Source organism: Vipera ursinii (assembly GCF_947247035.1).
Source record: "Vipera ursinii genome assembly, chromosome: 3".
In the NCBI taxonomy this organism is placed as follows: Eukaryota; Metazoa; Chordata; class Lepidosauria; order Squamata; family Viperidae; genus Vipera; species Vipera ursinii.
The window spans coordinates 36784646-36799091 of NC_139516.1; the positions used below are offsets into that span (position 1 = coordinate 36784646).

Sequence of the window (14446 nt, forward strand, 5' to 3'; positions counted from 1 at the left end):
GCAGATAAATGCAGTTAGTACAGACTAAAAAAGAAACTTGCCCTTTTTTCTTACTGCAGTTGTCACATTTATATCATGACAAGAAGAACTTACAAGAAGAAATTACTGCCAACCATTTATAACACAATTATCCTATTTACTGTACAGCTCAATTTTGGATTTCTGTGCTTGGTATCAGTTTTACAAAACTGATCCATTTGTTAATGGATCACATACCCAAAATTTAGCAATGGGGCCTTATGAAGTGTCACTTCTGTGTCACCGTTTTTAGAAATAAATTGCCATCGTGGCTGAGTTTCATCATCCATTCCTGTACAGTATCATAACTTTAGAAGGGATTATAATTTCCTTTGTTTTGACTCTGGTATCCTTTTTAGATGATGAAAGTTGTTCAAGTTTATGCAGAAACACAAGAGATTAATTTGAAGGTAAGCTTTTCAGACCATGCACACTTGCTGAAGAGAAGTGCATTACCAATTGGTGAATGTTACTATCTTTTTTACTTTGCAGGTTGATTCAGAAGTAGCACAGGCAGGGAAAGCAGTTGCATTATACTTTGAAGATAAACTTACAGAGATATATCCAGGCAGGATCTTCCAGCCTTTACCTGAATTCGAGCAAGAAGAAGATGATGCTGAAATAACTGATGATTCAGATGAAGATTTTATACAGCCACGTAGAAAACGTCTAAAATCAGATGAAAGGCCGGTGCATATAAAGTAAACTGATTAAATGGACCCATACTATTGTAAAGAAAAAAATATTTAAATGTTCCTGGGATATTATCATGGCTTTAGTGGCCATTTTATTGATAGTGTTCAGACAGTATTAGATTACAAAAAGCATTTGTACAGAAACATGCTTGTCTAAGGGGGAAAAGCTTTCAACTTCTGTTATTGCTCTGTGTGTGTGTGTGTGTGTGTGTGTGTGTGTGTGTGTTTAGTGCTAGATTTTTATTTCACCTTTTCACTCCTTCATTTACAGAAGTTTGAGATTATTATCATTCATATAAGAAACAAATTTTTATATGGTGACATTTGTATGAACAAACTATTTCTGTAGGTTTGGACCAAGACAAATCATATTTCACTTTCATACCGGGTTGTGGTTTAAATTCGAAGCATCCTTTCTCTTCATGCAACCAGAACTGGTTGTGTGATTTTCTTTTTTATATTTTTGAAATTCAACATCTCATCCAAGTGACAATGCAAGTATCATACATTGTTGGGTCAAATAGCCAGGCTCTGCAGTCTTTTATTATGTATAGAAGTATCATAACATCATTAAATCATCTTGAATTTGAGAACGCAGGAATGCGAGTTCTTCATATGTGCTTTATTGACTTAAATTGCAATTCATGTTTTTAAGTAGGATTCATGATATTAAATGGAAGTCCCATGCACAGTACACCTCAGCACCATTTTTTTTTTGTATTTTGTCTCTTTCTTTCCCCTTTTAAGGCAGGATGTTGGCTGCAAAACCAACTAAAATATAGATTTTAGTACTTTCAGAACTAGCCTATGATGTTAATAACTGGTGACTGTCCAGTCTTCCCTACTAACAGTTTCTGATAGACTGCTATCAGCAAACTATAACTTTGTCAACTACCAAATGTGTAAAATTTCCTGTATTCACTCTGTCTTATTTGTAAATAATGGTACTGTAAATTCTTTCAGGCAGCAACATTTGCTGAACTGTTTTTAAGCTAATATGTATTCTTACTAATGTTCCTAATCAAGAACAGATTTGTAATATGCTCTTTATTTCTTAAGCAGTTCATAATTTGACGTTCTGTATTATTTTGTTAGATCTATTCAGTTTTCTTCAGAAGCAGCTTAAACAAAATATTGAAGAGAATAATGTGCCCTTTCAGGCTAAGTTACTTGTCTATTCTTAAATTTAGAAAATGGACCAGCATATCAGACAAGTAACTAGATGAATAATAATAAGCAGTTGTCTGTGCATAACAAAGCTCTTCAATTCGCCTTGATAGCAACTTTGAGACAAAAAACCCTCCTGCATTATTGTAATTCAGTGTAGAACAGGTAAAAATCCTTATATGCTTGGTGTAGGTCTATATTGAACTATAAAACTATTTCAAACCCTTATATAGAATATTTTTATGTCTGTTTCAAAAAAGCAAACTATACTGAGGTAACCAAAATATAGGCTTTACTGTGACATTGGGTGTAATTCATTATGACCAACAGTTCACAGTATATGAAGAATTGATCTATAGAGTAGAGTTGAATAATTTCTATTGTACAAGGTATTCCCAGTGATTCCCTAAAGAGTTTTGGTTCAAATGGCTGAGTTCATTTTCCCTGTACAGACAAAGAGCAGACAGGATGGTTCTCTTAACATGAAAGTAATTAAAGATACTTATGACTTTAATTCACTTTCTTAGATAAACTATATTCTCAAAATGAAAGGAGTCCAGGATTTATTTTCACAAAAGGTTTTATTTAACAAATCAATTCTAAATTGTCTGTTTTATGAATATATATTGGTCTATATTATGTCCAAAGTAAATTTAGAGAAGTCAGTTCAGAGAGATTGGGAGAAAGTTTCATAATCATAGCTGTCATTTCCACATATAAAAGGTAACATTCTAACTGGACTGTGTGATGTTTTCTATATATAGTGTCACTGATTATCCTTTTCTCTAAATGTAGTGGTGAGATTATTCAGCTTGAGAGTTCTAACATGTAGGCAATCAGCATAGCCTAGTTTGAATGTCACTTTTTATTTACAGATAAAAATTTGAGGGTGAATGGGAGGGTGTTCTCTCAGTGTGTTCACTCTCCGACAAGTTCCCACAAAATTATCAATCTATGCACTTATTGCAAGCATCAAATGCAAGAACAAAATGCTAAATAACCATTGGATGAAAAAGTACTTCTTATGTATACTACAGTTCTTCGTATCTCAATTGATAATGAATCTATTACTTTAATTAAATATATGCAGATTCCTTTCTGCAAAAGAGAATTTTTATTGAGCTAATTTAGATTTTTCCCCATCCTTGAAATGGCAATGGAAAAGTAATATATTCAGATTTTAGTGTATTAAAATTGTATGAATATCTTTTACTTTTTTGCAATAACATAATCTGAGACATTAAATTGATTATCTGCTACCTGAAACATAGTGGATAATAACATTCTGCATAGATTCTATATAAGAGTCATTTCTTGAAGAATATATTCATAGATGGAAATGCTTTGCAGTCTTGATGAGCTTTTCCCAGTGATGTTAGAAGTATATCACAAAAGGACTTCTGCCACCTGTACAGCTGAAAAGAAGCCTGTGTTTGGCATATCACAGGCACCTGTGCAATTATTGAGCTATACTGGGTTTGAAAACATAGTTTTTTTGGGAGTATATTCTCCATATATCTGCTTTCTAGTGGATAATGGGACTTTCCTTGCATGTGAAATGGATTTACCTGGGCTTCATAAATTACAATGTATCTAATATGGTCCCCCAATATTTTGTCATATAATTTGACTTCAAATACTCTTGCTAAAAACAAAACAAAAAAGTTTTTCCCTCGTTGTATAGGTTCCAAACATTTAAGTTAATCCAAAGAAGAAAAAGGCAGCTTGCTTTGAAACAAGAAGGCTAACAAGTGTACAGCGTGCTGATTGTGGACTTCTCAATTACCTCAGCAGGTCCCCTGCCTTGTAAATTACTAGTGATTAGTGTAAGTTTAACCAGCTAAGTATGTTCAGGTTTTACTTAACTGTGCCCTGCAATTAAGTGTCCTATCATATACTATTAAGGCTGATTTACTATCCAAAAAGGGTGGCTTTGCCCCTAGCTTTTAAAGTAGATACTGTATGCTGTATAAAGTAGATAGCCTTTTTCATGAGAAAAATTCCCATTAATAATATTTGAGGTGGCATTGAGTGTCGGCATACTCAACACTGGATAAAAGAGCAGAATGTTTTATAAACATTGCTGCGAGCCACTGCATCAAAAGTAGTATTTTTTAATAAATCACCCCAATTTGCCATTCTGTTGTATAATGTAGTTTTATTAGCCAGTCCCATTTACGTGAAAGTTATGGCAACACTACCTTGAAGTTGAAAATGTTACGTGTTGGATGTAGGCTTTCTCTCTTTCTTTTTTCCACCTCTCCTTAGCAAAAAAGCAATAAAACTGCTTTGTCTGTTGCCTGTTTAGCATGGCAGGATCCATTTCCTTTGGGTAGTGGTTTTATAGGAAAGTTTTTGTATGTGTATCACCCAAGTCTAGCTTTTAACAAATAAAGCGTGCAGTTATAGTGTGGCATTTTATTTTAAAAATTGGGGAAAGTTAACATATTTTTTTAAGAAGTAGGTGTTTCAGTAAATAATGGAGGTACTTTTTTAAAACTTTATATGCCACAATTTACATAGACCTATTTCAAAGTAATTCATAAGATTGTGATTTTTGGATATGGCCACCACTTTGCTTCAATGATGCATGTGCAGTAATTCCACTCATAATAGGTTTTTGTGTCCACCTATTTGCTAGTCTACTTTTAAAATGCATCCTAATCAAAGTTGTTTTAAAAATGGAAGTTTTGATTTCTTAATTTAGTAGCTGATTGACAATGATAACACACAACTTTCTCTTTTCTATTCAATTCTTTTTCAAGTAGGGAGCTCCTCTTTTCTTTTAAAATGATCTGTGACTTTGTATAAATAAATTCAAAGAATTTTATAGATCTCTCACCCATTTCAGCATTCCCTTAGTGTGAACATAAATTTTGAAATGGAAAATGATGCATGTTAAAGGCCTGCCAATGTAGGCGTTTATTAATTCAAAATGCCATTAAACATGTATATATGAGGTCGATAAAGATTTGTGCAATTGAAAGCCTGTTTTAATTTTATATGTAAACATACAAATCAAAGGGTTCAATTCCCATATTCTTTCTTTCTGGTAATTAAAACTGGTACTTTTTGCACATAGGTAACTTTACTGATTCTTTTAAAAAAGTGCTGTTTCTGTGGTATTGTATTCTCTGAATAATATTTAATTTTTTTAACAAGTTAACGTTTCTAATTGTTCAGTTCCTGTGTTTTTTGGCTGGTGTGTAATAAAAGCATTTTTCTTTACATGATTATTTAATACATTTAGCAACCTGTAAATATTTCTTGTTAAGTGCTCTGGAATGTGGTGTAGCAATTGTATTAGAACAGTTTTAAAAAGCATTGTTTTGAAACCACTTTGTTTTGGTTATTTCTATTAAATTAGAAAAGGAAGAACTTTTCAAATGAGTATTATTTTGTAAATTAAAGGCCTCCCTAGACCTATTTGATAAATTATTAGCATGGGAAAATTATGAAAATTTGGCTAGCATCTACACAGTGACTTAAGAATTAAGGGTTATGATTTAATATTACTAAATACATACGCAAGCCTTTTACAACAGGGGCCCCCAACCCCGGGTCCGTAGACTGGTACTGGTCCGCAGCATGCCAGCAACCAGTCCGCACAAACAAGCAAAGCCCCATCCGCTGGATAAAGGCAGCATATGAAACCACACCCCGTCTCGTCCGCGGAAAAACCTTTCTCCATGGAACCGGTCCCTGGTGCCTAAAAGGTTGGGGACCTCTGTTTTACAAGATCTCTGTATGATTGATATAACTCATCTAAACATCAATTTAAACACGCATACAGAAATAAATCCTCAGTGTACACACTATAGCAGGGGTCTTCAAACATGGCCCTTTTATGACTTGTGGACTTCAATTCCCAGAATTCCTCAGCCAGGCACGTTGGCTGAGGAATTCTGGGACTTGAAGTCCACAAATCTTGAAAACCCCTGCACTATAGTGTTTTACTTTGCAAAGTAATGAGACTGAAGAGATAACATTGTCTCAGTTATTAAGAAAAAAAACATATTTTCCATCTTTCTATTCAGGGTGCCCTTTCATTTTGAATACAATGTGTTCTACAATATTAACTGTCCTGTGTTTTATTCACCAGTTTTGTACCTGAATGTAAATAGATGAACTGATGTGGAAGGTTATTTGTGGATTTCATTTAATTATGATGACTACAGAGGCTATAGATGATAAGAATGGAACCTTTATAGAAACTAAGCAATGTTGTAGCACAGCTTAATGAAATGTGAAGAGCTTGTTACTTCATGACATATAGATTTTTGCTTGTTTGTGTTTGGAAGGTCTGTTCTCACAAATGAATATGCACTTAGTCACTGTGAAGTGTGAACAATACTGGTTTTGTATAGTTAGCTCCTATCTGGAATCCATAAATCCAAGATCCAGACTTCACTATCAAACTACCTACCATGCTATTATCCTTGAAGACGTTTCTGGGACAAATACATAGTGCTATGAGTAACTCAGATGGTAAGTGCAATCCATTCTTCCCTTTGAGTAGCAAGGACAGGCTTTATTTCTTGCCAGCCCATCTGCTCTCTGCTTAGCTATCTTGGCGTGTTAGATTTAGTGCTTTCATCCTCTTGCATTGTCTCAGTTTAACCTCTTGAAAAGTCATGCACTTCTTGTAATTTTGTATGAATAAGTTTGAATGTTCATCTTTGGAATTTATAGTCTTTTTTTTCTTTGGATAATCTTCACCTAGTCTCTTTTTACTGCTAGTGAGTTGTATGTGTTCATATTCCACAAATGGTACATACCAGCAAACAATACACCTTGTTGGTCGTTGACTTAACATATTTGCAAGTGGAAACATAGGATAGAAATAATACAACATTATTTATTAGGATGATTCTTCAGTTTTGGCATCTGTTGTGGTGGAAGAAGATAATTATATTCATGGAAAGGGGAACTTTACGAGAAAAGGAATTTACATTTAAACTATGTATTGGGAAATAAGATTTGAATTACTGGCATATATTAAAAGCAAATAAGATTGCTGGAGGCCATTCTCCCTATCATATTTGTTAAAACAATAATTGCATATTTGAAGAAAGTATAAGCATCTACTGAAGTGTATGAATATCTTTGCCTTTTTCAAACAAAATACTTCTGTATTTTGTAGCTGCATTTAAAGCCTGTTAGCTCCCTAACAAACATATAATAGAATTAACACATTGACAAACATTAGGAGATAAGAGTGGTAGCTGGTGAGATTAAATAACTATTACTATTAGCCACATCTCTAAATATTCTGCCAACAATAAGGATGCTATAACATAATGGGTCGTTTCCCCATATTTGTTTGATTAATGTCAAAAGATAGAAGAGCATCAGAGATGGTGTTCAAGTTCACATTGAAGCATTAGAAATCCCAATTTGACATTTTATACACATGATAAAAAGTGACACATTTACTAATGCTTTAAGGCACACTGAAAAACTGAAATGAATACAGTTGTTTAAACATTAGAAGGAAGGTGGAAAATTACATTGCATGATCAGTTCCATAAATACTCTGCACTGAAGACCATAGAAAGGGTCTTTGGACAATATTGGCTCCCTTGGCTAAGTAATGGAGATGAGCACCACCCCTAGAATCAGAAACGACTGGACAGGGAAAAACTTTACTTTTATAAATGTTATATTAGATTACAACATGGTAGTGTGATAGCTCAGCGGTTAAGATACTGGACATATTGGCTGGAAAGCCAATAGTTTGGGTTTGAAACTTGAGTATTGTATGATTGGGTGAACTCCTGTCCTTGCCCTAGCTCCTGACAACCTAGCAGTTTGAAAGTAGATAAATAGGTACCACTTCATTGGGAAGGTAACAGTGCTTTGTGATATCATGTCAACATGACCATGAAATGTCTTCAGACAAGTCTGGTTCAATGGGCCTTGAAACAGGTGAGTACTCCCCCTATTATCAGCAACTACTAATGAGTAAAATCTACAAGGATTCCTTTAGTTTGCAACAATAGTACTACTATTTGGATCACTTAGGAAGAGTGGTATGTAAGAATGCTTTATAGTTTGTTAGAGCTTTCAAAACAAGATAATTCTGAAAATGAGCAATAGTTTTCTATTATGAATACTATAGTATTTAAGCTTTGGCTGTATGCAGGATTCCCTTTTGGGTGATCCCTAATAAGATGAATATTAATAATGTGCAATAAAGTTGTATGATGATACGTTTTGTTGTTCTAAAGCAAAGTGTACGGGAGAAAAATGAAGCAATTATAAAGGCCCCTAAATAAGAATTTTAAAATATGAAAATGAATGGGATGATTAATCTTTTACTATTTGTCTTCTTCCTCCAGCAGTTTTTTCTGAACAATTCATAATTACTTAATAAGTTTTGTTATAGCAATAATATTTTTAAGAAAATGAGGTTAAAGAATAAATGCCATAAATGTTATTACTTTCCCTCAACTACAGAGCAACACCTCAATTGCTCTTGAACTTTAAAATATTAAAAATGTACAGTAATGTACAATTAAATCCAAACTGATTATATGGTATCTATTGTGAGAAATTACAGTAAGTGAGAATATTAATAGCATTCAACTGTTAATATGTGTACTTCACAACTGTTAATATGTGATAAACTATATGCTGGTGAATATAAGCAGACTACAGACATGAATTAAGAGAGACAAGTATGTATTATTAATATATATGATGCATGCATTGTATCATCTAATATGAGTGAGGGATCTGTGGTCTTTACTGAGTTGCATCTCGAAGTAGCCCCAACAAGAAGTATGGCCAATGGTGAGGGATCATGGAACTATACTTCCACAAGATATGGAAAACAGGTTTCAACCAGATCCAAGAAAGCAAATAGCTTGAAGAGGTTAAATAAGTACAATATTTTCAGTGAGTAAAAATAAATAGGGTTGGGGAATGGGATCTCTCTGTTTTGTATCCCTCTAGAAAAAATATCTAATGCAACTGTCATCTTTAGTAAGCTAACACAGGGACATAAATTTATCTACTCTACATATGCAAGGCATATACATGCCTTTTATAATATAGCATGTAACAGAAATGGGCCTGGCAAAAATACTTAGGCCCATTATATCTTGTACACTGAAATCAAGAATATACACAGAGCGCAATAATAACAAAAACCAAACACTGCACTAACCAATCAAAAGCAGGGGGGCATTTTGAAAATACAAACAGCAATCTAATACATAAAATATAATAATAGCACAAGAACACCAAGCTTACCAACCAAATCAAGAAGTTGTTTTTTTGCATTTATAAATGGTGACATACCAAGAACATGCATAGACAAAAAACCCCCAATGTTTTATAAACTTTTGGCTTAATTCTGATCTGTCTTAATATTTGGATTGTTCCTCCCTTTTTTCACAACAAATAAGGTTTCCTCTTCAGCCTATAGCAAACCATGTAAGTCAGGCATGTCAAACTCGCGACGTCACATGACGTCGCGTGATGTATTGGGACTTTCCCCCCATTGCCAGCAATGGGGTGGACACAGTTTTGGGATGATGCAACCGGCCCACCGGCTGGCAGTTTGACATGCCTGATGTAAGTTGTCAAACCACTTGAAATTTTGAATCTCTGAAGTTTGCAATTGTGGCTATCTCAGATCAAAATTTTGCTTTTGTATCTTTATTTCTTGTATTTGAGGTATGTGATACAAATTCAAGAAATTGATGTGTCTTGTCAGGTTCTTTTGGATCTGAAGTAATATGCTGACCTTTCTTTTTTTAAGCAGGTCTGAAGTTAAAGAAATTGAACTGTTTTCTGAGAAACGATTTCTTGTTTTTAGTGGTCTTATTTTACTGTTTTATTCTGTAGTAAATGCTATAGCTTATCCTGGGGTTAGTCTGGTTTCAAACACATTTGACGTAGATGCTGAACACTGTTTTTTTAAACAAAGGATCATTCCTTGCAGCCACATTTTATTTATTAAAGAATCAGCCAAAGTCTTTATGAGAGAGGAAGAATGAAGATACTTCTTCATTGTGGCAAGATTGGGAAATGGAAATGTTTACTTTTTGGAAGTAGTTAAAAAGATAAATTCAAGAAAGAGACAATGAGAATAACCAGAAATAGAGGTTTCCCTCACTTTATAAGAATTCACTATTATGTGAACTTGCTATTATGAAAGGATTCTTTTTGTCCAGGAATTCAGTTTATTATGAAAAAAAAATCTCATTTGGAATTTTTTGCCAGCATAGCTACTTTGCACCAAAGGTCTAGAAACATGCCAAGACTTCCCATCAAAATTATTTGAATATTTTCCAACAAAAACCCTCACTCATGCATTTACCATCATGTTGTACAGTTGTTCTGGCTGTGTCTTTTCTCATTTACTTCTACATGTGGAATACTTACTACATTTACTTATGGAATCAAAATGGCCATCGACATCTTTTACAATCCCTTTACCCAAAATGAATAGGGAAAAAATATTGCTAAAATTAGAATCAATGTTGTATCAAAGTTGATAAAGGAGCCTCAATCCTGGGATATGTTTTTAACCTGGGTGAATTTACTGTTTACAACATAACAAATGGTGCCAATATAATTTGTAGTGCTGTGACGCATTGTGCCTATTTATTTTTTATTAGATATGAGAAATTAATCTATAGGAAAAACATGAAAATGCTTTCACTGTACACAGAATATGAGGCAAGGACGAAAATACATTTGAGCAATGTAGTGCTTAAGACTAATTTTCCAAAATTAGTTGTTCTTTTTGTTAGTTGTGAAGTTGTGTCCGACCCAATGTGACCCTATGGACAACGTTCCTCCAGGCCTTCCTGTCCTCTACCATCTTCTGGAGTCCATTTAAGCTCACACCTACTGCTTCAGTGACTCCATCCAGCCACCTCATTCTCTGTTGTCACCTTCTTCTCTTGCCCTCAATCTTTCCCAGCACTATACGAACTTTTGTTGACAAGGTGATGTCTGCCTTTTAGTGTGCTGTCTAGATTTGCCATGGCTTTCCTCCCCAGGAGCAAGCGTCTTAATTTCTTGGCTGCAGTCCCCATCTGTGGTGATCTTGGAGCCCAGGAAAATAAAATCTGTCACTACCTTCATTTCTTCCCCATCTATTTGCCAGGAATTGAGAGGGCCGGATGCCATGATCTTGGTTTTCTTAATGTTAAGTTTTAAGCCAACTTTTGCACTCTCCTTCTTCACCCGCAACAAGAGGCTCATTAGTTCCTCTTCACTTTCTGCCATTAGAGTGGTATCATCTGCATATCTGAGGTTGTTGATATTTCTCCCAGCAATCTTAATTCCAACTTTTGATTCATCTAGCCCTGCCTTTCTCATGATGTGCTCTGCATATAAGTTAAATAGGCAGGGTGACAGTGTACAGCCTTGCTGGACTCCTTTCCCAATTTTGAACCAATCAGTGGTTCCATGTCCAGTTCTCACTGTTACTTCTTGACCCGCATATAGGTTTCTCAAGAGAGAAATAAGATGGTCTGGTACTCCCATCTCTTTAAGAACTTGCCACAGTTTGTTGTGATCCACACAATCAAATGCTTTAGCATAGTCAATGAAGCAGAAGTGGATGTTTTTCTGGAACTCCCTAGCTTTCTCCATGATTCAGCGTATGTTGGCAATTTGATCTCTAATTCCTCTGCCTCTTCGAAATCCTGCCTGTGCTTCTGGTAATTCTCGATCCACATACTGCTGGAGTCTAGCTTGTAGGATTTTAAGCATAACTTTACTAGCATATGAAATGAGTGCAATGGTGCTATAGTTTGAACATTCTTTGGCACTGCCTTTCTTTGGAATTGGAATGTAAACTGAACTTTTCCAATCCTGTGGCCACTGTTGAGTTTTCCAAATTTGCTGGCAAATTGAGTGTAGCACTTTTACTGCATCATCTTTTAAGGTTTTGAATAGCTCAGCTGGAATACTGTCACCTCCATTAGCTTTGTTTTAAAATTAGTACATTTGTCAATTCATTGAGGTTACAAAATTTGATTCCAAATGCCTGCAAGCCCTTTTTGCCCACTGGTTCAGTGCATCACTTTATGCATTTCTTTTGATGCAAGGCCTTGGGGAGAAGGTAAACCTAGCATGAAGTGTGGGAACTTTGTAGGAATATGAGATGTTACATGATTGCTCTTGAAGTTCATTAATTAAAAGGGGAAGTCCCAAAGGTGCATTTTCCAAAAGGCAACCAGACTTCCTTGTTTTTTTCTTTGAAAACATTTCATTTCTCATCCAAGAAACTTCTTCATCTCTAACTGAAAACAGAAGGATTCACTTGGAAACATAGGAAAGGTGAACTTAAAACTTATGAAACAAGTATTCATGATCTACAAACATAAGCAGATAAATTTCTGCACATAGGGTTGCTAGAACAGGAAGATGTTGCTCTGATGTATGGAAATTCCCTATCTAATAATAGAAGAATGCTGGTCAAGCAAAGCCATGTGGCTTTTTATGAGTGAGGAAAAAAATGCTGAACTTACCGCCCATGCTGGCTGGGAGTTCAAAACTGTACATCTTAAAAGTCTTCAAGATTGAGAAACACTGGCTTAGTGACTTCAAAACTACAAAGATTAAGTATAATCTACAAGAACAAGTGAAACCCCATCTGCTGGATGCAGGCAGCACCCTCTGGTCCACAGAAAAATCTTTCTCCATGGAACCGGTCCCTATGCTCAAAAGGTTGGGGAGCTCTGAATTAGAATATAAATCTACTTATATACCAATGAAAAGGTCTTCAATCAGGAATGACCTATATAGATTGTGTCTCTTTTAACCTTAGTGTTTACTGACATGCTAGAAAATGCCAGACTTCAATAAATCTCTGTTCTGTTTACTTTTATGGGAAGAATCAATTGTCCTTTACATTCATTTGAATTTTCTCCAGGTCCATCTTTATAAAAGAAAAAAAACCCACCAAAACCAGTTTCTTAGCCACAGAGACTTTGTGCATCTTTGTGTATATGTGTGTGCTTACATTCTAAATGTAGTGTTAGCATAACATTTGTTTCTACCTAAACAATAGTTGAAAAATATTGTTTCATGTCTTTTTCAGAGGTTTAAAGATCTTGTGCAACTTTTCTACCTTATCAATTTAGTGATGCCAATAATAGCTGAAAGTAATCCTGAAAATTGCACTCCCAGATAAATATGTTCACATGACATGTTTGTGCATATGTGTGCATACACATAGTTGCTTGTCCACCCTGAAAGGATCAGGAAACAAATACTACAAGAAACACTGGAACTTTATTGTGATAGGATATAATAATAGTATCTTGGAAGCCTGGTAGAGTTTCTCTCTTCCCCTCTTATACTAAAGATAATCAAGATGGGGCAGCTCTGAGTTTCTCTCTTACCTTTGCCTCTCTTTCAGACCTAAAGCTTTATGTAAATGCTCTTGCCTTCTTTCTTTAAGATTATTTCTATATTCCTCAACATTATCAAAAGCTACACACTACACTTCCACTACGCACACACAAATTGAGTGGGCAGGGCCATGGAGTTAGCTATATCTAACTATAGTTAATAACTACAAATTTAATTAACTGTCTGCAAGAACATCAGAACTTGACTCTGAAGGAAGTAAGCCGGGGCCAAAAGCATTGACTTGCCCTATAATAGTATAAATAGCAGGAGAAAGGATGGTTTCCACTATTTATTTCTAAATAAAGAAAGTGACTCAGAAAGATACTGACCCCTGGAGAGTAGGAAACAAATGGGCATTCTCAAGGGGCATCCAACAGAGATATTGATTAAGCAGTTGGGAGTTTTGAAGATTTCTTTGATTATATTTGTATTTAATTCAATTTAAAAAAGATTAGAGCTATCTAATAGTCACCAATTAGTAGTTAGGGGTTTCAATACCTGATTTTACTTAGAGATCATTGGATTTTTGCATACCAAGTTAGTAGCTGTAAGAAAACATATTCAGCACCTAGTTAATAATGGGAGTTTGATAACATTGACATAGAAAATATCACATCTGGATTGCAAAAATACTGATGACCAATGCATGGCAGCAAAGTGAGTTCTCCAAATCCTTTTGCTGCAAAGATATATTCATGTGCCAGTTACAAGTTTAGTGGCTGCATATAAGCCTTGCCTTAATTACTAAGTCCCAGGAACAATGAATGCTGTCTTCATCTCCTGTATTTTGTTTCTCTTTCATAGCATTTTTTCCATACCAACATTTCACATGCATAATCAGGGATGTAGGTCTACACATTTTTCAACACTAAGCCATTGATAAGTAACTACCTTTTTGGCAAGATTTCTTGGATTTTTGTCCTTCCCTCCAATTATAATAAAAAAAAACCTGTGAACATTAAATTTTGTGGAACTTAAAGCCTAGTCTCTATTTTATTTTGTTTATACCTGTATTTTGGTGAAAGATTGCTTATAAAATGAGTTTGAAGTTGCAAATATCGTGAACACTGATAAGAAAATGCTGTTTGTAATCAAGCTGCATTTTGGATACAACTTATACTAAATCCTCTCTCTTGGGGTTTAGGACAATGCTTTGTCTGGGAGCTAATAATGTTCCAATGTGA

The 14446-nt window shown here is 34.8% G+C and overlaps 1 protein-coding gene across 6 annotated transcripts in view; it reads left to right on the forward strand.

The window, feature by feature from the left end:
• TRIM33 (tripartite motif containing 33) overlaps positions 1-5108 on the forward strand; it is a gene marked incomplete at its 5' end in the record, with an annotated part of 65248 nt that extends 60140 nt beyond the window's left edge. For 4 of the 6 annotated variants that reach the window (XM_083360427.1, XM_083360429.1, XM_083360428.1 and 1 more), the window contains 2 exons: positions 378-428; positions 511-5108. In XM_083360427.1, the coding sequence (XP_083216553.1) occupies positions 378-428; positions 511-723 (264 nt within the window). In that variant the 3' untranslated portion in view covers positions 724-5108. The remainder of the gene's footprint in view (positions 1-377; positions 429-510) is intronic. The other 2 variants (XM_083360431.1, XM_083360432.1) reach the window with 1 other exon arrangement.
• Positions 5109-14446: the final 9338 nt, after the last annotated feature.